A 23,624-nucleotide genomic window follows, 5' to 3' on the forward strand; every position below is an offset into this window, starting at 1 on the left:
CCCCCCCAAATATGCTTTTCTTCTTCTTAAACAAGCAAAGGTTGTAGGGGTGGGGGAATGTAGTCCTTCAAATGTCACTACAACACCCATCATCAATGATCATTGACCACCCCACAACATTGGGTGGCGATAACCTAGAGCAGTGTTTCCCAACCTTGGGTCTCCAGCTGCTGTTGGACTACAATTCCCATCATCCCTGACCATTGGTCTTGGTAGCAAGGGATGATGGGAGTTGTAGTCCAAAAACAGCTGGAGACCCAAGGTTGGGAAACACTGACCTAGAGGGTCTCCGGTTCCCTACCCTGGTCATAAGGGCATATTATTCAAAAAGCAATGAGGCTTTTAATTCATGACTGAGAATGCCTTGGTTGCCCATATTAACATTCTTTGTTAGGAGAAAGATAGAGGAAGTGTGGTGTTATGTATTGAGTTGAATAGGATCTAAAATGCAGCAGTCTGATTGGTCTCATGTGGCCTCATTCATTTTCCTTGAAATTTGGTGGTTCTGAGTGCCACTGCACATGGTATTCCTTTGGGTCAATTGCATGCACTGGAATCAGGGGACACTGTCTTGTAATGGTTCTATTCCTACCACATATGGTGATTCCAGAAGGGAGTTCTGATGTGGTTCTGCAGGGATATATTCTATTGCCCATGGTTGTTTTTTTTAAATAACTGTACATGAAACTGCCAATAAAGGTCACCCAAAAGTTTGGAGTACAGTAGAATGTCATATGCAGGCTGATGTCACCCATCTCTGTCTCCTTTCTGCTGAAACCAGGCTTGACAGCTTTGGGCCTTGAACGAGTAGCTGGCCATAAAATGTGGAGTGGCAAATTATATGGCCAACTCCTGATTCAAAACACTGGCGGATGTGGTGGGCAGGAGGAAGGGTGCTGCATCATATCCCCTTCTTCTGCTTTCTTCCTGCAACTTTCCTGTAACCAAGCAGGGTTCCAGATGCGAGTTTGCTCTCCCAAATGTGCTTCTGGGACATTGGTTGGAGGAAAAACACTGGCAGGGGGCAGGGGAAGAGGAGCTGATGGGGGGTGAGATTGGTGGGCAGGGTTAACACTGAACGGGAATAAGTTAGAAGAAGAAGAAGAAGAAGAAGAAGAAGAAGAAGAAGAAGAAGAGGAAGAGGAGGAGGAGTTTGGATTTGATATCCCGCTTTATCACTACTTGAAGGAGTCTCAAAGCGGCTAACATTCTCCTTTCCCTTCCTCCCCCACAACAAATACTCTGTGGGGTGAGTGGGGCTGAGAGACTTCAAAGAAGTGTGACTAGCCCAAGGTCACCCAGCAGCTGCATGTGGAGGAAGCGAACACAGTTCACCAGATTACGAGTCCACCACTCTTAACCACCACACCACACTGGCTCCCAGTGTGTTGGAGTTCTAAGGGCATTTGGAGGCACATGTATATGCACAATCCTCTTTTCCAGGACGCTTCTCTGTAGTGGAATGAGGGTCTCCTTTCTGCAGTGGTTTCATCCAGTGCCTTTTCAACTGTCAGGAGTGTGTGCAGGAGCCAGGCCCTGTGACCAGTAGGGCTTCGCAGGACTGGGGCCTTCCTAAGTTTGTTCTGGAGAGGCAAGGCGCGGCCTCACAGGTGAGGCCAATTGGTAACTCACAGCACCTGGTGGCAAGAGCTGGAAAGGGATATAAGGTCAGCATTTTCCCTTCAGCTCTTTGCCACAGCAACACGTTCCCTGCCTTGCTGTGTTTGACTCTTTGCTTCTTGATCCTCGGACCCTTTGACTTCGTGACTCCTTGCTTCCTGACCCTCGGACCCTGGTTCTCTGACCCTCGGCTTTCTGACTCCTGGCTTCTGGTCTCCCGTTCCTGCTCCCACCCCGCCATCTTGCCCCTGGTCCTAAGCCAGGACTTCGATCGCTCGTGAACCGGACTGTGACATCAACCTTCCTTCTGCCTTGTCTGCTTCTGTCTTGTAGCAGATCCTGGGCTTTATCTTTGCGGAGAGCTTAGGTTATAGCATGCTATGCTTAATGAACCAGAAGTATGCCCTAGAAAGGCCTGTGCCAACCTCATGCCCTCTAGATGCCGAACAGCAACATGCAGCGCCCAGCATGGCTGCAATTCCCATTGGCTCCATGTATGGCTGTGGTGGGCAGGGCTGATGGGATCTAAATATACGGAGGTTGCTGCAAGCTTCCCTACGAGTTCTAGAAAACGCCCAGCACTGCCCCTTGTCTCTGTTTTGCAAAAGATTATTAGTCACATTAAACACGCTGTCCTTTGGTGAAGTGTGTGACTACAGCAATGTCTTGGAGAACACCCCTGGGTTCTCTGAAAAATATTTTGAAAGCCACTGGTTTAATATATCAACAAGTTATATTAAGGGACATGGGTGGTGCTGTGGTCTAAACCACAGAGCCTTGGGCTTGCCGGTCAGAAGGTCGGCGGTTCGAATCCCCGCAATGCAGTGAGCTCCCGTTGCTCGGTCCCTGCTCCTGCCCACCTAGCAGTTCAAAAGCACGTCAAAGTGCAAGTAGATAAATAGGTACTGCTGCGGTGGGAAGGTAAACGGCGTTTCCGTGCGCTGCTCTGGTTCAGCAGAAGCAGCTTAGTCATGCTGGCCACATGACCTGGAAAAACTGTCTGTGGACAAATGTCGGCTCCTTCGGCCAGTAAAGCGAGATGAACGCTGCAACCCTAGAGTCATCCGTGACTGGACCTAACGGTCAGGGGTACCTTTACCTTTAATATAACAACAAATTATATTAAAGGATGCAGATTGATCCGTCATTCTAAGAGTGTCCATTCATTGATTTGGTGTACAAAATAGTACAGGACATCTGGGAAACCTACTATCCACAAAGTTAAACACTTCCCGGTTCAGAAAACCAGGCTCAGGGTGGCCAACAACAAATTTAAAACACCTTATTATTATTCATGTTTTATACTGTATTTTATGCTGTTTTTTGTTGCATCAATTAATTCATAATTCAAAAATCAATTTAGGGGGAAATCTATTCAATAAACATTAGATGATCACCAGGGCTAGCTGGCTAAATTAGTCCTCTTTGGGCCAGCGAGGAGAGCAGGGGAGAATTAGCTGTGTGGGATCGCAGAGCGGGTAATCTTCATAAAAAGGGGAGGGGGAGGGAAGGAAGGGGAATAAAAGATCAGGCTAAGTTCTAATTGAAAGCCAGGTGGAATAGCTCTGTCTTACAGGCCCTGCGGAAGGAAGTTAAATCCTGCAGGGCCCTGGTCTCATGGGACAGAGCATTGCACCAGGTCGGAGCCATCACTGAGAAGGCCCTGGTCCTGGTGGAGGATAATCTGACTTCCTTAGGGCCCGGGACTTCTAAAACATGATTATTCATGGACCTTAAGGTCCTCTGCAGGGCAGACCAGGAGAGGCCGTCCCATAAATAAGGGTATCATGCTCCACCAACTGGATGCCACTGTTGCCAACAATCTTAGTGGGGCTGACTGAAGTCATGTCTTCTCCAGCTGATTCCCTCTGTAGAACATCTGTTGTTGGCAATATGGAGACAAGTCTATAAAGGTCCCGTAAGCCACTGAAAGGTTCTGATCCCTCTGTTTATTTACCTACATGTTATACAACTTTCCCTTAGGCTCTCAGTGAGGCTCGCTGGCTTTTTAACAGTTTGAACACTGGCTAAATGCCACTCTGAAGAAATTGTAGTTTGTAAAATGGCTGTGTGGTCTGAGTTAAGAACGCACAGGAAAATAATACACTTTGAAAACCCCACACATTATTTTTAAACTGCAAAGCCAACACCCAGAAATTTCAAAAGCTGCGGTTTGTGACAGAGGTTCTCCAAGATGTGCTTATTTGTCCAGAGGCTCTGGAAACACTGACATAAAACAATGGCTTTGAGTGCTTTAGGGGTTTAGATAGGAGGGGAGAGAATGGAATACTTCTGGGATGAATGGAGTCCAAACCTATGCATGTTTACTCAGAGGTAAGTTCCACTGAGTTCAATGTAATATATTCCCACATAAGTGTTTACAGGATGGCAACCTCAGCGAATTGCAAATTAATATAATCTTTTCAAACCTGAAAAATAAAGAAGATTGGCAAACATACTACACAAACTAAGATACAATTGTTGCAAAACCCATATATAATAACATCCCATGCCGACTTTACAAAACAAGACAAAAATAGAATTCCATAAGCAAAGACATTTTAGCATGTTGTAGTAGAATCAACAAAAAAGCTCTAAGTTAAAAGTGCTAAAAGATTGTAAGCCTGCAGGCAGGGCTCGTCTTTAGTGTTATTTATCATACAACATTTTGTTTTGCAAGAGCTTTAGAAACAATTACAACGAATAAATAAAGCACGTGGTTACTCAGAAGTAATCCCCACTGCATTAAGTGCAGATTGTTCTCAGGGAAGTGCGCATAGAATTGCAATCTTAAGCAGGTTTGTAGACAAACAGGAGTGTGGAGGAGCTCTTATGTTGCACCAAAGCCTTCTGTGTCAAAGAGGATGCAACGGTTGATGAAAATAGGAATTACTCCCATGATACTAATTATTTATTGCGGTACTTGTTTTCTGTCACCATAAATAAGGTTTATTGAGGTTAAGGGTGGTACTGAACACTATTCCTACTTAGAATAGACTCAATGAAGTTAATAGACATGATAAACCCAGGTTCATTAGAAGGGGTCTACTCTGAGTAGGACTTAGTTGAATACAACCTAAAATACATTTGTAATCTCCAGAAAGCTTTTCCTTCAACTACTATGCCTGGTGGGAAAGTTCTGTTGTGTTCTTGGAACCATGTTCTTTCTGTCTTTTTTTCCCTTTTAAGTGAAGTAACTAACACATAATAAAAAAAAATTCTCTGAAGGATAATTAATTACTTTGATTCAACGGAACCAGAGTCACCATAGAAGTGAGCTTGTTTAACTTCTCCTCTAAGTGTTCACATGCTTTTTTGAGAAAAAGAAAACAGGGCCATTCCGCCTAAAAATCAGCTACAAATCCAATAGAACTGACAAGCGTCGTTACGTTGCCCATTCCAGGCAACTGTGTAAGTTGAGTGTTGCTGACATGATCCATTTATGGACAATATTTATTTAAGGACACGATTTCAGAGTTTCTTCAGGTCACCCATTAATTAAACAGACACAGTGGGGAAATGAATCAACAGTACATAGCATTTGTAGAATTAAATACTTTCAAGATTACGCAAGCTGAAAGACACACCTTCCGATTTGCAACACATTTTGGAAAAGGTAATATTTCTGACTGGCTAGGCAGATTTTTGGCTTGGGAAAACATAAAGTGGCATATTATAGGTGTATAAATAGAGTATAAAACTCACTATAACCTTTCTGACAACATACTTCAGCATTGGTAAAATACTTTTATTTTTAGAACTAAAGTCTCCTCTGAGAAAAACTGGCCTAATGATTTACAAAAAGGATTGTTGATCACTGCAGAATTACTGTAGATGCTCTAGACTGAAATGAACATTTGCTCAGCCTAAAGCTGCAATATTGTCCTATTTTGAAATATTTCTACATCATAAATCATAGTAACATTAGTCAGCATTTAAAATGCTACTGTGATATCCTTATATCTTACCCCTTTAGTCCTGAGAATTTTCTAGATTGTCCCTGATCCAGAGTTTAAAAAAAGGTAAAAGGACCCCTGACAGTTAAGTCCAGTAGCAGATGACTCTGGGGTTGCGGCGCTCATCTCTCTTTACAGGCTGAGGGAGCCGGCGTTTGTCCGCAGACTAGTTTTTCTGGGTCACATGGCCAGCATGACTAAGCCGCTTCTGGCAAAACCAGAGCAGCGCACGGAAAGGCCGTTTACCTCCCTGCCAGAGTGGTACCTATTTATCTACTTGCACTTTTTGGTGTGCTTTCGAACTGCTAGGTTGGCAGGAGCTGGGACCGAGCAACGGGAGCTCACCCCGTCGTGGGGATTCCAATCGCTGACCTTCCGATCAGCAAGCCCAAGGCTCAGTGGTTTAGAGTCCACAGTGCCACCCACGTCTCTTGATCCAGAGTTTACCAGGGGGCAAATAAGACCAGCAAAACCAGGACCTGCATTTTTTCCATTTGTGTTAATTTGAACCATATTTTTAGTGTGCAATCCTCTGCACATCTTCCTATGACTAAGCCCCACTGGACACACTGGGAGTTACTTCTTGGTAAACATGCAGAAGATCGTGCTGTCAAGAAAACAAAATTGCTGAAAGGCTTGTGGTGGCTTGAGGATGAACAGTACGCTGAAGTATTCTTTGCTTGCTTTCCCGGTGATTACAGATGACACTCCTCCCCCAGAATAAAAGTATATCTAGCCCAACTGTGAGGCTTGTTCTTGCAAAGAATTATGGTTTCATCCAACAGAACATGTATTTTGATTAAGTACCAGTTACATTATTTAGACCAGAGGTGGCTAACCAGTGGCCTTCCAAATGTTGTCAGACTCGAACTCCCATCATGGGAGTTGTAGTACAATTCCATCTTGGGAATTGTAGTACAACGTTTGGAGAGCCACAGGTACCGTATTCTGATTTAGATAAAACAATGGCAGATGAAAATTGTGCTACATTTTAGGACAGGACAGATTATGAGACAGTAAGCAAGAGTATTAAAAACCAGAGGTCAATGTGCTAATTCATCTGGCTCAAGGGTCAGCAAACTTTTTCAGCAGGGGGCTGGTCCCCTGTCCCTCAGACCTTGTGGGGGGCCAGACTACATTTTTTTGGGGGGGTATGAATGAATTCCTGTGCCCCACAAATAACCCAGAGATGCATTTTAAATAAAAGAACATATTCCACTCATGTAAAAACACGCTGATTTCTGGACCGTTCACGGGCCGGATTTAGAAGGGGCCTTAGTCCGCCTACCCATGATCTGGCTGATAGATTTCTTTATATCTTGATCAGGAATATGGAACGAGAAATAAGTTTAGAGAACCTAAATGTGTTTTCTATCTACATTTATTTTTAATATTGCTTATTCTAATCAAGTGCATTCTATTTTTGATGTGTTGTACAGTCAGTTTTAAGGTAGGTGAGGAAGAATGAACCATTATGCATATTGGTAACATGCAACTGGCCTCAGACAAAGTAGTCTGCAATATTACAATATCTGGGGTAGTTCAAATATGAAGAATACCAATCCTGATACCAGCAATGAATACCTTTTAAATTCCTTGCAACTCTGCTGTGTTGCATCAAACACAGGATAAGAAAATGGTGAATAAGTTTGCAGCTGGCGGATAACCGAGGACACACGATCTGCTTCCTGTGTATTGCAAGAAAAATGAATTCATGCATCCTTCATATGGTTAAATGTACAGCATGTGCTGTATGGGCAACTGTTTTGTTTATATATTTAATTTGTATTCCCCCTTTTCACCAAATGGTCCTCAAGGTGGCTCACTGAGATCAAACAAATTCTGTAATAAAATACAACTAAAACAGCAATAGAGCACCAAGTAAACAACATTAAAACATGCAAGTAAAACATTAATTCAGTCAATCAAAGACAACCAATTAAAACCAAGAAGAGCATATTTTGAAGTCCGTTTATAGATCTGCCTATATAAAAATATTTCAGGTTGCAATCCTAACCCCTGAATTCAGTAGGACTTATTTATGTGCAAACATAACTGCACAAAATTCCAAACATGAGACTTATGATCTGTTGTTCCCTAGAACTGCCACTCCCCTTTTGCCCACAAGGTTTCTTTTTGGTCTACTTATATTTTCAGCAAAACAAACCACCAAGAACACACCTGTCCATACAAAGGGATCCCCAGTTTAAGGTACTCAGTATGCATTGTGTTCTGCAACCACTTCCTAATTCCCAAGCATTATGTATCTATGCACACACCCCTCCGTGCTTTTTTTGTATCAGCATGGATTTGGTGGCATATTAAGTTCAAATAAACAAAAGTACTTAAAAAAAATTAAATACAGAATATTGTTGGTCCTCAAGGATAGAGCAACAATAAGAATTTTCCTGATTAGTGCAGCTAGCTGGTTTTCTAAGACCCCATGTAGCGCAATATATATAATTTCTCAAGGGTAGGCAAATCCCTATTGTTTATTTTATCAGCATTTAATGTCATACATGGACCTATGTTCACAGATCACATTTAAGTAAAAGTGTATTTCTTGTGGCATTGCTTCAGAATGAAAGTAGTCAAATTTCCAATTGTTTGTATATTTTGGCTAGTGCCAGTTCGTTGGTACTAGATTACATTTGATTTTGAGCAACCTCCCTTCAATTCCAAAACAGCTAGTGTGAAATTAGAGTAGAGATTTCCTTGTGCTGCAATAGTACTCTGGTGGTTCATGTTTTGAGGATTAACCAGCTATAAACCATCTTTCATAGTTTCTGTTAAGACCGTGCTCTTCTCCAGAGACAAATGGATCAAATATCTGCTACGTTTGGAACTGGAAATCTCTACAGGGGAAACCGTAGTCTGATTTCGAGGCTGTAAATCAATTACCCAGCGCCAGATTGGTGTGATTACTGTTGCGAAGTCATAGAAGAGCAGATATGGAACACCCATACTTTTCTTTGTGCACAAGGGCATTATTATTAATTATTCCTATTAAAATTGCCTATGGCTACTTGAATTATCTTGCTTGACTGCACAACATCACGAGAGCACTATTAAAAGGGAAGCTTTTAATATCTGATGTATTATTGCATTTTAATATTTTGCTGGAAGCCGCCTAGAGTGGCTGGGGAAACCCAGTCAGATGGGTGGGGTACAAATAATTGTAATTGTAATTATATGAATGATGGCAAACCGGAGTCCGAGCAGCAGCTTCCCCAAGGTTTGGGCTTCCCATTGTAACTTAAGCCCAGAAAGCTACTCGAAGGAGTCCAAATTCAGCAGTGGGTTTGTACTACAGGAGCAGACAAAACACAGAACTGCTGTTGAAAGGCAATTTCACAGCAGCACAGCAGGCAGAAAACCGGCAGCCGCTGAGATTTCACCCCTCCCATATCCAAGAATCTCCTGACGAGTCTGCTGATTCTCCTGAGAGGAGGAGCAGCGTGCTGCTTTCTACTTATTCAGCTCCAGCACCAAGTCAGTCAGTCAGTGTGTCGGAGAGAGAGACTGAGTGTTAGAGATCGTGTGTAGAGATAAGGTTACTGCTAAGAGCAGCTGCAGACACTCAGTGCAGCATTCATTTATGCTTAGACCTATTTAGCTCTGTATAATAATAATAATAATAATTTATTATTTGTACCCCGCCCATCTGGCTGGGTTTCCCCAGCCACTCTGGGCGGCTTCCAACAGAGATGAAAAATACACTAAAATGTCACATATTAAAAACTTCCCTGAACAGGGCTGCCTTCAGATGTTTTCTGAATGTCAGGTAGTTGTCCATCGCCTTGACATCCGATGGGAGGGCATTCCACAGGGCGGGCGCCACTACCGAGAAGGCCCTCTGCCTGGTTCCCTGCAACTTGGCCTCTCGCAGTGAGGGAACCGCCAGAAGGCCCTCGGAGCTGGACCTCAGTGTCCGGGCAGACCGATGGGGGAGGAGACGCTCCTTCAGATATACTGGACCGAGGCCATTTAGGGCTTTAAAGGTCAGCACCAACACTTTGAATTGTGCTTGGAAACGTACTCGGAGCCAATGTAGGTCTTTCAAGACCGGTGTTATATGGTCTCGGCGGCCGCTCCCTGTCACCAGTCTAGCTGCCGCATTCTGGATTAATTGTAGTTTCCGGGTCACCTTCAAAGGTAGCCCCACGTAGAGCGCATTGCAGTAGTCCAAGCGGGAGATAACCAGAGCATGTACCACTCTGGCGAGACAGTCTGCAGGCAGATATATAGTTTTGTATCATAGTTGTAGTTATAGAATAAAAGAAGATATTCTACAGAGCTGCTCTCCGAGTCGTTTATACACTGCCAGACTCTGCTGGGCGACGACTGTATTGTGGAAGTGAATCCGGTGCTCACAGCTCTAAGCTGCGAGTCCACAGCACTTTGACCTGCTCCTGTGTAAAAGGTGGTCTCTGGAAGTGCTACCCAGCTCGCCTAGCCCAGTCGGGGTTGAAGTGCATGAGTCCAGTTGGTGACACTGGCTCAGGGCGGTGCTGATGGGCGCAGCGTTTTCCCCCAAGATGGCGGTGCACTGATAGGCTGCACCTGTTGAATTTCTGCCTGCTGAATCACGATGCTGCCAGAAGGCAGCTCTAGGCGCAACAACTGCTCAGTAAAGCGGCTTTATTTTTATTTCTTTTTCTTCACACAGCTCCTTGGCTTTGACTCCTTTCTTCCTGCGGTCTGAGCTCCAGCCGCCGCGCCAAAGGAGCAAGCGGAGACTGCGAGCGAGCGCAACAGCTCCGACCTCCCTGCGAGCAAAGTGAGAACTGAAAGCAGCAAAGGGGGTGAGGGGAAGCACCAAACTTCGTTATCGCGAGAATTGGCCGCGCGAGCAGGCATCAAAAGCCGTTCGTTTTCCCACTAGAGATAGGAAAAAGCTTAGAGTCGGGAGTTTCCTAAGAGCAGGAACTCCTGCCTGCTCCTCTCCTTGGCTTCTTCTGCTCAGCCCCGCATCGTGCCCTGTGGGAATTCTCCTCCTTCGGCGCCGACAAGCGAGGGTGAGACAAGGAAGGGGAAATGGAGCTCGGATAACAACCAACAGACTCTGAGGCCGGGCGGGCAACTCTGTACTGTTTAAGTCTAGGGCGATTTCATCCTGAGAGGAGATGCTCTGTGGAGACCCGGACCCCGCGAGACCACAGCTGGATCTCGCGAGACCTTGCTGCTCGCTTCGAACTAGGGCAGCTTTGAAACCCCGGAAGTGGCAGAAGTTGCGGCGGCTTCTCGGCACGTGAGTTCGGGGCTTTTGCCTCGCGCGGGGGAACTTCCTTTCCCCCAGCCCGGAAGTGCCCTTTAATTCCAGTTATTCCTGCCTACATCTTAATGCTAAAACAGTGAACAGGGCTGACTACTGCAGTCGACACCAAGATAATATCAACAAATATCTGAAATGTTGTTTACAGGTAATGTCACCTGTAAATAAACAATAAACGTCCATTGAAAATGGCAAAAGTAGTTTCTTTCCCAAATAGGTTTAGGTTTGTGAGCCCTGCCCATGTTTCCTAAGGAGATTTAACAAACTGAAGGACGTCGTCCTCTTTCTATGCTCCTCCCGAAGGAAACATGCAGATGGGGACAGGTAAGTTTCTACAGAGATTTTTTTGTATGAGTGGGACTGGGAGGTAGGAACTAGGTATGTGCAAATAGACTAGTTATTGTCTCACCTTTATACATTTAATCCACTTACATACCGTCTTCTCTTGTGTATCGTTTACTACAAAGTTATGCCTTAACTATGCTTTCTCAGCCTATTTTTTGATTTAGTTTTCCATGTTAATTCGGTGCAGTTCTGTTACAGTAGATTTTGACAGCTCAATGACTAAAGGGATTTAGCAGCGAAACGTCGGTTTACCGGAACAGAATCCGAACACTGAACCACTGGTATATCACAAGTGGACTCTTTATTTACTGCGTTTGCGATTGTTCAAGATAAAATATATTTTGGAAAGAGAAGAAATGAGCACTGAACCACTAACAAGTGAACTCTTTATTTACTGTGTTTGCTGTTGCTTAAGATAAAACTGATTTGGGAAAGAAGCTTCTTTTGCCAATAGTAAGGTTGCTTACTATTTGTTTACAGATAGTTGTCTTGGTGATATTATCTTGCGCATCTGAATGCTGGCTTAGAAGAAGGGTCTCCTGCAGTGCCTTTGTGTGAGTTCTTGGGCTGAGGCTGCTCTAACCTGATGTCAGGGCTGCTGGGGAATCTGTGGCCCTCCAGAGGTTGCTGCATTTCAGTTGCATTTTCAGCATGGTCAGGGGTGTTGTAAGCGCAGGCCTTACCCTTCTTTCATGTCGTATTCATGGACATAGCTAGGATTTATGTTTGGGGGAGGGGTTAGGACACCCACCTGTTATCCTCCTCTGTCTGCTCTGTCTAGCAGATTCGGAAGTCAAAAAATAAAATAAAAAGTAACACCAGGGAGTACCTTTCCCGAAGTTAACAAGTATATTTTGCAAAATTACAAAGAACACGCCTTTTCTCATCTTATTTTCTTTTTCATTTTACCTCTTGGATTTGCTGAAATGCTTCTCTGCATTTCCCTCAAATGTGGTTTTTGTGTGCGCACTCAGTAAGCATTACCCATGGAGACGCTCCCCTGCCATCATCACCCTTAGCCAGGTTTACACTCTCCGCAATGTACCGAATGACTGTTCTAGGGTACAAGGGGAGCTTAGCTGAGCAAGAGAGATGAGCAGAACCTTTTCTGTGATAGGATAAAAGATTTCTGCCTCTTTTACTAGATCTGCTATGTCCAGCTCTTTCAACTGCTCTTTGCTGAGTTTCTTCTCCTTCCACATGGTGTCCATCACTCAGTCGGGTTGCCAGTTGCATCGCTAGAATGTGCCACAACATCATCCAAGTGACTTCAACAAGCATTTCAGTTTCAAATATTATGATTATTTCTACTTTTAGTTAAGTCTTTTTATTTATTTACTTGATGGGGGCAGCTGCCTCCCCCTGCCCCCTGGCTACGCCCATGGCCCTATTGATTCAAAATAGATAAAAGAAAGCACTTCTTCACACAGCACATAGGTAAACTTTGGAACTTGCTCCCACATGAGACAGTGATGGCCACCAGCTTGGATAGCTTCAAAAGAGAATTAGATAAGCTTATGGAGGCTATTGGTGGCTACAAGCCATGATGACTACACTAATGCTGCTGAATGCCAGTTGCCGGAAACCGCAGAAGACGAGAGTGGTCTTGTGTTCGGGTCCTGCCTGAGAGTTTTTTACAGGCATCTGGTTGGCCGCTGTGAGAACAGGATGCTGTTGGCTTGATCCAGCAGACTCTTCTTACGTTCTTACATTTACTGTCCAGAGGATGTGGTTAATGAGCGGCCTATAAATACCAATAAACAAATAATTGTCTTTAGCTTCTGCTCTCTTTCCTGCCACCTGCTGCTTGTTGATACAGTGGTACCTCGGGTTACATACGCTTCAGGTTACAGACGCCGCTAACCCAGAAATATTACCTCGGGTTAAGAACTTTGCTTCAGGATGAGAACAGAAATCGTGCTCCAGCGGTGCAGCGGCAGTGGGAGGCCCCATTAGCTAAAGTGGTGCTTCAGGTTAAGAACAGTTTCAGGTTAAGAATGGATCTCCAGAACGAATTAAGTACTTAACCCGATGTACCACTGTAATTGAGTCAGTTTAGTCACACACTAGCCCCTTTCTCAAGAGATGTTTAGGCTGCAGCTCACTGCACGCTTACCTGGGCCAAAGTCCTTTTTCAGGGCATCAAACTGTCAGCATTTTATACTGATTTTCTGCAGATTGGTATTTCATGAAGAACCCCACTTCAGCTATGCTTGTCACCTTTTAAGAAAAGAATTATAATTATAATTGAGGGGGAGACTTTTTGTCCTAAGTGCAGAGCACTTACTCCCTCTCATAGGGATGTACGAGAAGAAGGGCTGGTTTCTTAGCTTGATATGATGCCTCACCTGAGATCTCCTAAAGCCTGGATGACTAACCCAAATCTCTGCAGAAGATGCTCGACTACAACTGTTGATTGCGTGTCAAGACCCCGCAGCCACCCCCTCATTGGGAAATAACACACACAAGGACATGGATATTAGGTTTATGTTACTGGGCAAATTTGGCCACAACTTTATCGAATTACAGAATGTGAGCAGTATTGGCTTAGGCATTGATTGGACCTGACTATATCTGACTCCTGCCTGATGTGCAGGAAGTCTGGTAAGGGTAAACCACCGGATGGAGGAGCCCTGTCAATGCAGACCAACTCGAGCTCCCCCTGGTGTTCCCATCGGGGTCGTGTCATGGCCCTAGCCTCTGACCCGGGCTTCGGACAAAATCAGTACCCCCGGATTCCTTTAACGGAATACACTTAAGCTTGGAGGGGCAGGTGATGGCCACACCTCCCCTCCCCCCCACAAGGTCAAACAATGCCTAACTGCAACCCTAACAAAGTTGTGACGATTGCTACGAGGTAGGCGAAAACCAAATGGCCCGTGCCAATTTGTCAAGTGGAAAAATTCCTACCAGGCCCCTCAACAGCGACCAACTGCAGTCCATAGCAAGGCCAGTGCCTAAAACCTGCAAAATAGGGAGGGAGGGTGGGTGATTGAGGAAGCGAGCCAAAGAGGAAGCCCGCCGGCTCGCCCCTCCGATTTAAACAGACCCGGCCAAGCCCCCCCCCCCCCCCGGCCAGCGGATTGGCCGGCTGGGCTCTGACATGGCTGGGATCCCCCGGTGGGGAGTGGGTGGCCATACGGTCCAATGCAACTTCTCTCCACTGGGAAGTGGAGCAGATCTGCTGGCCATACTGGCTGGGGCTGATGGCAACTGGAGCCCAACAACATCTTGAGGGACACAGTTTTCCCCCTCCCCTGAAGTGAAAAGTACAGTTAGCTGGTGTAGTGGTTAAGAGTGGTGGACTCGTAATCTGGTGAACTGGGTTCGCGTCTCCACTCCTCCACATGCAGCTGCTGGGTGATCTTGGGCCAGTCACACTTCTTGAAGTCTCTCAGCCCCACTCACCTTACAGAGTGTTTGTTGTGGGGAAGGAAGGGAAAGGAGATTGTTAGCTGCTTTGAGACTCCTTAGGGTAGTGATAAAGCGGGATATCAAATTCAAACTCTTCTTCTTTTTTCCAGCATGGAGATGTCATTATCTGGGACATTATGTTATGATAGCATTTGTTTCGGGTGTTCCTTTATGGAGGTTGATTGTATGTTCGAAATGTCTGTTAATGATACTTGCCTCTTATCTTGTTAATACTAATTTTTTGCTTATGCTTGTTTCTTTTCTCCCTTTCAGTTTTATAGGTATTTGGGGATCCATGCTTATCTATAACTAAGAATGTCTGATGATTTGGCAGGTGGGTGATTTTTCTGTTACCTTGAAGAGAACAGTGTTAGGATGTGTCTTGATTTTTGCAGGACTAATTTAAAACAGTTTGCATCCTAACTTTATGTGGGCTTATTCAGAAAAAAAAGAATAGAATTTAATTAAGTACACGCCACTGAATTTCATTCAGGTTGAAACACTATTTTTGTTGTATGTGATTTTTAACAGGCAGATGGCAAGTTGGAGATAAATGTCTTGCTCCTTTTCCTGAAAATGAGAAGCTTTGTGAAGCCACAATAACATCCTTGGAAACAGATGAAAATGGGAATTCCTTTGCAGTTGTATCTTTTAGGGGCTCTCAAGGAAAGAAAATACTAGTAGCAAAACTCTGTAGCATCAAAACCAGTAAATATGCCCAGAAGAACTTAATATTTGATGACAAAGATTTGGAGAAGCCTCATTTCCCTGGCAGAAGATTTCCCTCATCTGCAGTTGACTATGAGCTGTCTAAGGATGGAGATCGGATCCCATATACAATTAATAGATACCTACGTGATTATCAAAGAAAAGGGGCCCTGTTTTTATATGGACACGCTATCTGTGGTAACGGGTGCATTCTTGGAGATGACATGGGCCTTGGAAAAACTGTACAGGTATCTTACCTCCTTTCTGCTATTCTAAGGACAAAAATGTGTTGATGTCTGGAGCAGAGTAAAGAATTGGCTGAATTTTGCGAGGGTCTCTTGTGTTCATGATGATTTGTGCTCGTGATGATATTGGGAACTCACAAATTCTGTTGAGTTGCCAGTCATTTGAATGATTGTGGTTTCCTGCTTTTAGTGGTTCTAAGTTTTCGCTAGGGGCTACCATCTCTGTTTGCTCCGCTCATCAAGCCTGCTTACCCCTTTGTCAACTCCCCCTCCTTCATACCTGGCCAACCCTTTACACCTGACCCTTAGCATCTCAGCTATGTCTTTGCCTATCCACCCCACTTTGGTGAAATTCAACAGTGTGTTTAGTCTGTGCCAAGTATTGCAGCTTGTCAGGTGGAATGATCACCCTTTCCTCTCCAGAGGTGGAGGACAAGGGCGAAAAGCCCATTGCATGAACTTGTGAGGACAACTGAATTTCTCCTGCCCCTTGATTTGTTCTGCTTCTTAGTATTGTGTTTGTCTGTAGCTGCTTTGATAATATTTATACCTAGGTTTCATAATTAGATAATTAACAAAACAAAACTTAGTAAGCCACAGCCACTCCCCCCCCCCGTTTTTCTCTCCTCAGTTGAGAAGCCTTTAGATGCTTCAGGTGTTTAAAAAACCCCTCTAGAAAGAATTAAGCTAATGATATTAATGAGAAAGTTGGGAGTCCATTCTTCTGTCCTGACCATGATATTTGATAAACCTGGAAGGCAAACAGATGGTGAGACTGGAGTGAGGTCTTTAATTTTGCCAGAATTGTCACAAAGTGGGAAAGAACTTAAGACAGTGATCATGAGTATACAGTCTCTACGCTTCCTTTTAAAAACAAGGCTGATTTCCTCTTGCTTTTTTTATATTGCCTGTTGGGGAATTTTATTACACTCTTTCCCAGACACTGGTATATACCACTGATTGCAAAATGACAGTATGTGAGGAAAGATAGACTGTAAAAATGCTTTCTTGTCAGCGTGGGGAAGGAAGCCTGCAACATTATTTTCTCAGAATGGCAATTCATTCTTTCACTCCAAGGATGAAATAGCACTCTGCTGTGTGAGACATCCAGGGATTAAACTCCAGACTGGTTTTATTCTACAGCTTCTTTCCATAATTTACCACTTTCTCTTTTTTAAAAAAAAGTTTCCATGCATGGCTTGCCACCTATTTTGTGTGTCATTATACTTGATAATAGCAGTGGTTCATGATGAGAACCAGGAATCCAATTAGAAGCATCTTTTTCACAACAGTTTGAATTTCATTGTAAGCTGGAAGTGGATATGTGGACGAATATTTTCTTTTCTTTTTAAAAGTATTTTTCATGGAATTTTATCCACATTACCCAAATAAAATAAAACTTCATGAGACAAAAAACCAAGCTGAATCCAAACCAAGGCTGGCATGGGATATTACATTTACAAGAAGAAATGATAAAGCTGGTTAATGGATGAATATTTTAAACTTGCCTGTTTTTTTTTCATCCTGGTCACCTAGCTGAACAGTAAAATTCTGGTTTAAGCAGGACTAGTTTGTGAATGTGATTAAAGTAATATTGACTTTTAATTCTACAACAAGCTAAGGGCATCATTGCATGTAACTAAATTAGTGAAATCAAAGCAAGTGCTGCAAATTGACTTATACGGGTCATTTTCTGTGCCTACATGGTTCTTTTTATAGCAAGGGTGGGGAATCTGTGATGCTTGATCTATTTTTGGGTTCTAGCTCCTATCTACCCCAGCCAGTGTGTCCAAGGGTCAAGGATGATAGGTGCTGCAATCCACCATCTGGAGGGCTACTGTTTGCTACCCATTATTTATATGCTGCCCATTCCATCTTGGGACTTGCATTAGAACTGGACCTCTGGTGGCTCCAGATGCCCTGGCTCTGATTCTGCCCAGGAAGAATGAGTCCTGTGTATCAATAAAAGGAGTGAGATTCTCCTGGCAGAAGAGGTTGGACTCCCTGTTACACTTGCCAGCACAAATTACTTGCATTTGTTGTCAGGAGGACTCTCCTTTCTGCAACCCGCACATTTTAGGAAGGGCTAGTTGGCACATGTTTCCTCATCTTGAGAGCTGGAGACTCTGTGACAGATGAAGAGTGTTTTGGGTCCCTTTCCTTGCTTAGCTATGGGACGCAGGTGGCGCTGTGGGTTAAAGCCTCAGCGCCTAGGGCTTGCCGATCGAAAGGTCGGCGGTTCGAATCCCTGCGGCGGGGTGCGCTCCCGCTGCTCGGTCCCAGCGCCTGCCAACCTAGCAGCTCGAAAGCACCTCCGGGTGCAAGTAGATAAATAGGGACCGCTTACCAGCGGGAAGGTAAACGGCGTTTCCGTGTGCAGCTCTGGCTCTGGCTCTGGCCAGAGCAGCGATGTCACGCTGGCCACGTGACCCGGAAGTGTCTCCGGACAGCGCTGGCCCCTGGCCTCTTAAGTGAGATGGGCGCACAACCCCAGAGTCTGTCAAGACTGGCCCGTACGGGCAGGGGTACCTTTACCTTTACCTTTTACCTTGCTTAGCTGTGGGATGCTGTATTTAGTTGCAGCAGTGGGGCTGGCTGAGGTTCTGTTGAGATTCCTTGTCATTGGAGTCCTGAGGCAGTGTATCTATATGAGTTCTGAGAAAACATGTCTTAGCAAACTATCTTTCCCATTTGTTGTGAATCTTAACTGCTTTTTTGTGGAAAAGGCCGTTTCACCAGTTGAACCATCATCAAATTCCTGCTTGTTCCCACAGTTCTTTTGATATATGAACAGAGCTATGTAGTCTTCCGCTGTGCATCAGAGTTTTGTTCGGAGTGCAATTTGGTTATTATTTTCTCTTAAACACTTCAACTTGCGTTTCTTTCTAGGTTATTTCCTTTCTGGCCGCAGTGCTGCACAAAAAGGGGACACGTGCAGATATTGAAAATAACATGCCTGAATTTTTGCGAAGAACTATGAAAAAAGAAATGCCATCTGCTCCAAAGAAAGTAAGCTTAGGGCAGTGGCGTAGCGTGGGGGGTGCAGGGGGGCCGGCCGCACCGGGCGCAACATCTGGGGGTTAGGGTTAGGGGGCGCAAATCCACGGGTTAGGGGCGCAAATTACTTGCCTTGCCCCGGGTGCTGACAACCCACGCTACGCCACTGGCTTAGGGGCATCTTGAAGATACAACAATACAAACCGTTTTTAAGTGTAGATATGCTTTATGTATGTGAGGTTCTATGGACCACAATTACACAGCGTGACCCCCGCAATATGTTATAGAATGTGGTGGTTGTTGGTGGCATGGAGAACTCTGATCCATAGGCTTCTTCAACTCCTGTGATAATTGAAGGACCATTTGCTGACCCTTCCAGTAGCTTGGAGAATAATTCTGCTTGCCTGGAAAACATTTTTTGTGACCCCAATAGCGCCTAAGCAATTTCAACAGGCTTCAGATAATTTAAGTGGGCTCTTGGTTCCTAACAAGCAGCTGAAGTGGGGATATGTTTCACTTCCCCGTTAATATACAGGGGGATTCTTCCACCTTCTTGCCTCTGTACTTCTCACGCCTAGTTGGGCTGGCCTTCGCCATGACACTTCTAGGTTCTGCTTCCTGACCTACCTTCTGTTCCTACCTCTTTCTTAGTCAGCTGTGTTAAAATCCCTAGGTGCTTGGTAACAGGACACAGACAGATCTTCCTTCCCTGCTTTGAGAGGGTGACTTTCCAAGGTTGATATAAATTAAAAACAGTGGATTTTGAGTATTTCACCTCCATCACCACAAAGAGTCCTCTCTCAAACTTTGCTTGTCACCAGATTTTGGCTAGGAGCCAACTGACACTCTTTGACTGTTGGCATTCCCTTGCCATCTGTTCTTCCCCTCGTCTTGGGCATTTTCCAGGTTTGCTCCAAGTAGGCATGCTTAGAACTTGCATGGTCCTGAGCAAAAATGGGGAGAGGGGTGTTCCATCAATGGGCAGACTTCCGTATGGGCTGCTTTACGCCTCAAGGGATTCAGGTTACATAAACTTGCCATAGAAACAAGATGGTGGCTACATTGAAAGAAACTCTTCTGGCTGGGTCTTAATGAGCTTGAAGGACCTTTTTTTCTGGGTTCCTCTCACTGTGCTGTGCCCAGGCAGCTGTAAAGTATAGGATAGCATAGGAATATTAACAGTGTGGGGGTTTTGTACTCAGACGCAGCTTGTATGTATTCAGCACTTTGTATCTGGTTCAGAAACCACATCACATTCTTCTTTCCAGCCTTTCCTGATTGTGGCACCCCTTTCTGTCCTGTATAATTGGAAAGATGAATTGGATACCTGGGGCTATTTCAAGGTGATAGTTCTGCATGGCAATAGAAAGGACTACGAAATGAGTCGAATCAAGCAGGGGAAATGTGAAGTCGCACTAACAACATATGAAACCCTTCGCCTTTGTTTGGATGACCTTAACAGGTAACACAATTCTAAAAATTACCTCTACTGCAGACAATGAGTGTGGGGTTGTTGTTGTTGTTGCTGTTGTTGTTGCTGTTGCTGTTGCTGTTACATCCTAAAGGTACTCTTGCAAACCTAGGACACTGAATGCTTGAAACCTTTGGGAGAAATAAGAGAAAATGCATTGAGCATATATATTGTGGCTGTAATCCTATGCACACAAGTTGTCAGTGGTTCCATTGCAAACTGTGGGACTTAATTTCCAATTAAACATGCATAGGAGAATGAAAATGTCTTCAACTGCATTGCAGAAATATATGCGTAAAGGGGAAACGGTCAAATTTTTGCTTGGAGTGGAGAAATACTTCTCTAGTGTTTTTTAATTGCAACTAGTGACATTTGATGAAGTCTGGGGCAGGGAACATTTTGGCAACCACCAGTCAGTGGGAGGGTGTAGAGGAAAGGGCTGTAGCCAAAAACACCACTCTCACTCTAGGCAAGCTTCAGTAATGCAATAGAACCATGATATTTCCGAAATGTGAAACATTTAGCGCTTTTATTAAATGCTAGCCCTGTTTCTTCATGTAATTTTGAAAACTTTATTCAGTAGACTGAGCACCAACCCTAATTTTTACCCTAAAGTATGAATCACACTGAAATGGATTCTTGCTGGATGGCAAATAATGTATTGTACTTGGTTTAATCTCCCGGCCATCAGTTCTAAGTCATTCCTAATTGGTGCGATCAAATGTTATCTAGCCCTGCCTGTAGCTGTTAAGTTATGGCTGTTATGGACTTCTTTGGATAATTACAAAATCCCAGCTGAAAGTTATATTCAGTTTCTCTCCCCGTCTCCCTTCAAAGATAAACCCTTTCTCCCTAATACAGAAATCAGTTCTTTTCACTTGCTGTTTGTAAGGAGTGTCAAGAATTTCTCTGTAGCTCTGTAGCTACAAATAAGCAGGAATGTCTGGTCACAATCAGTTGGCACAACCCAGTCAGATGGGTGGCAAGCAAGCAAATAAATTATCTATCTATCATCTATCTATCTATCTATCTATCTATCTATCTATCTATCTATTCCCAGGGAAAGACAAGCCAGGTCTTGCTGATCAAGCCAGGTACCTGGGCATCTCCGAATGGGCCCTGCTGGCTGAGCTAAGACCATATTAGGTGTTCTGCAAGCTTGCAAGTACTATACTGCACTTGGCACCAGTTCCCTGAGGTGTGGGCAATGCTGACTTAAAAGGCCCTTGTCCAGTTCTGTCAGTACTGACATCTGTGCTGGAGGGGATGTCAATGGGTGCTTCTCTCTGAGAAAACCAAGCAAGCTATGTCCACAGGCCAAGGAGGCTCAGGGGAGAGGTTGGCTCCCATGAGTGGAATGGTCTGTATTTTCCCCTTATCTGTTTCTTCTTCAAGCTTGTATGAGGGGCTGGGTTTGGGGGGTTGTCATCGTCATCTGTATAATTTATTATCACCAAATTTCTGAGGGTGGTGGAACAGCCAAGCACCAGAGGGGGGTTGTAGGGAAAGTGATGGCCTTTCAGGTATTTGGGGCTTGAGCCATGACAAAGATGTAATATGGAGCATAGATGAGAGGGAGTGCTTTGAAATGTTCTTTTTAAACTTTTCAGCTACATTTTTTAAAAAAACTTGCTGTATTTTTTTTTTTTAAAAAACCCTTTTTTTGTTTTGATACTCTGTACTCTCATTCTCCCAGAACCATGGAAAGTTCAGTCTTGAGTGTCATTGTTTTGCATAATATGGGAAACCTCATTGGCAATAGCTTATGAAATAATATATTTGGAGGATTTAGGGAGACTCTCATAATTTCTGGTTGTTTTCCCAGCTTAGAGTGGTCGGCTGTCATTGTAGATGAAGTGCATAGAATCAAAAATCCGAAATCACAAATAACCCAAACCATGAAGGCGCTAAAGTGCAAGGTTCGATTGGGACTTACTGGGACAATTCTGCAGAACAACATGAAGGAACTTTGGTGTGTCATGGACTGGTAAGCACAATAAAAGTGAAGCTTGCAAGTATAGGTTGAATGCTCATTCACTGTTGATGCCATTTTATTATTTATCTACATACACAGATAGTGTTTTGCACAGTGTTTGAGTTATGGCACGGCCAGTTTTATAAATGCTCTAATACCACGTTTCAGTCCATGTGGTGACATGGATATCACTCTTAGGGGTACATTCTCTGGTATCTAGAAAATGAACATATTTAAAAGTATGCATGGGAATTTAGTTAGCCAGCAGCTGGAACACAACAGCAGACAGAGAATCTGGATCTTTGGTTGTAGAATCCTACTGGATATGTGAGTGCTGGAGTGACACACAAGAAATCACAGCAGATGGAAGAAAGAGGTCACAACAAGAATGACAATATGTCTACTGATTTTTTCCTGTCTCTTAGGGCTGTACCGGGACTTTTGGGTAACGAAGCACGATTCAAGAAGGAATTTTCTGATCCAGTAGAACATGGTCAGAGGCACACTGCAACCAAAAGAGAACTAGCAACAGGTCGAAAAGCAATGCAGAGGCTAGCTCAGAAAATATCTCGCTACTTCTTAAGGCGTACAAAAGCTCTTATAAATGATCAGTTGCCCAAGAAGGAGGACAGAGTAAGAATGATCAGCTACAATAAATTTGTCCATAGCTTTTCAATGTGGATTTAATGAAATTTGGCGCTGTGGTGTAAACCACTGAGCCTTGGGCTTGCCGATCAGAAGGTCGGTGGTTCGAATCCCCACGACGGGGTGAGCTCCCGTTGCTCGGTCCCAGCTCCTGCCAACCTAGCGGTTCGAAAGCACGTCAAAGTGCAAGTAGATAAATAGGTACCGCTCCGATGGGAAGGTAAACAGCGTTTCTGTGTGCTGCTCTGGTTTCGCCAGAAGCGGTTTAGTCATGCTGGCCACATGACCTGGAAAAAACTGTCTACAGACAAACGTTGGCTCCCTCGGCCAGTAAAGCGAGATGAGCGCCGCAACCCCAGAGTTGTTCACGACTGGACTTAACTGTCAGGGGTCCCTTTACCTTTACCTTTACCCTTGTAGACATATGGGGTGGGTGGGAGATCCACTCTGTCTTTTGCAAGTGGGAATGCACATGTGCAGCTGTGTTTGTGCACTGGACTGGGGCTGGTGGGGCTGTCAGGTGCAGTTATGGGAAATCCATTTGCTGTTAGCAGTGCTCTGCAAATACGTAGGCATGAATGGGTCTAGAGAAGGACTGAATTGTCTCCTTGATTGCTAAAATGTTTTTTTTCTAGTAATTTTAGTATTGTGAGTCAGTGTAAGGAAAGGATCAAATACTGCTGTTAAGCAATATTGTTTTTGTCATTAGCAATTTTTCTCAAAATAGGACTTTCCACAGACAAATGATTTTTTCACATCTAACCTTTCATATTTTGCCCAGAATTTGTAATTACAAGCCCAAATAACCCCCATAGCTCAGTCTGCAAGCTTAACGTCTTCAGTTCCCATGCAAAAATTTGTTAATGGTCCGGAGTTCTGAAGATGTATTCATTTAAAAGACTAGTGAGAGGCTTTTTGCTCTCATACTTTCTTTTCTTCTGATAAATGCATGTAAAAACCTAATTGAATTGTT

General features: G+C 44.1%; 1 protein-coding gene across 6 annotated transcripts in view; it reads left to right on the plus strand.

Moving 5' to 3' along the window:
• Positions 1–10,753: 10,753 nt before the first annotated feature.
• The window catches only part of ERCC6L2 (ERCC excision repair 6 like 2), a 59,634-nt gene continuing 46,763 nt past the window's right edge, over positions 10,754–23,624 (plus strand). The window contains exons 1-7 of one of the 6 annotated variants that reach the window (XM_079995995.1): positions 10,754–10,827; positions 14,884–14,944; positions 15,142–15,566; positions 18,453–18,572; positions 19,829–20,022; positions 21,857–22,018; positions 22,432–22,639. In XM_079995995.1, coding sequence (XP_079852121.1) covers positions 14,926–14,944; positions 15,142–15,566; positions 18,453–18,572; positions 19,829–20,022; positions 21,857–22,018; positions 22,432–22,639 — 1,128 coding nt within the window. In that variant the 5' untranslated portion in view covers positions 10,754–10,827; positions 14,884–14,925. The other 5 variants (XM_079995993.1, XM_079995994.1, XM_079995996.1 and 2 more) reach the window with 5 other exon arrangements.

The sequence above is a fragment of the Podarcis cretensis genome, assembly GCF_951804945.1.
Source record: "Podarcis cretensis genome assembly, chromosome: 11".
NCBI classification, from domain to species: domain Eukaryota; kingdom Metazoa; phylum Chordata; class Lepidosauria; order Squamata; family Lacertidae; genus Podarcis; species Podarcis cretensis.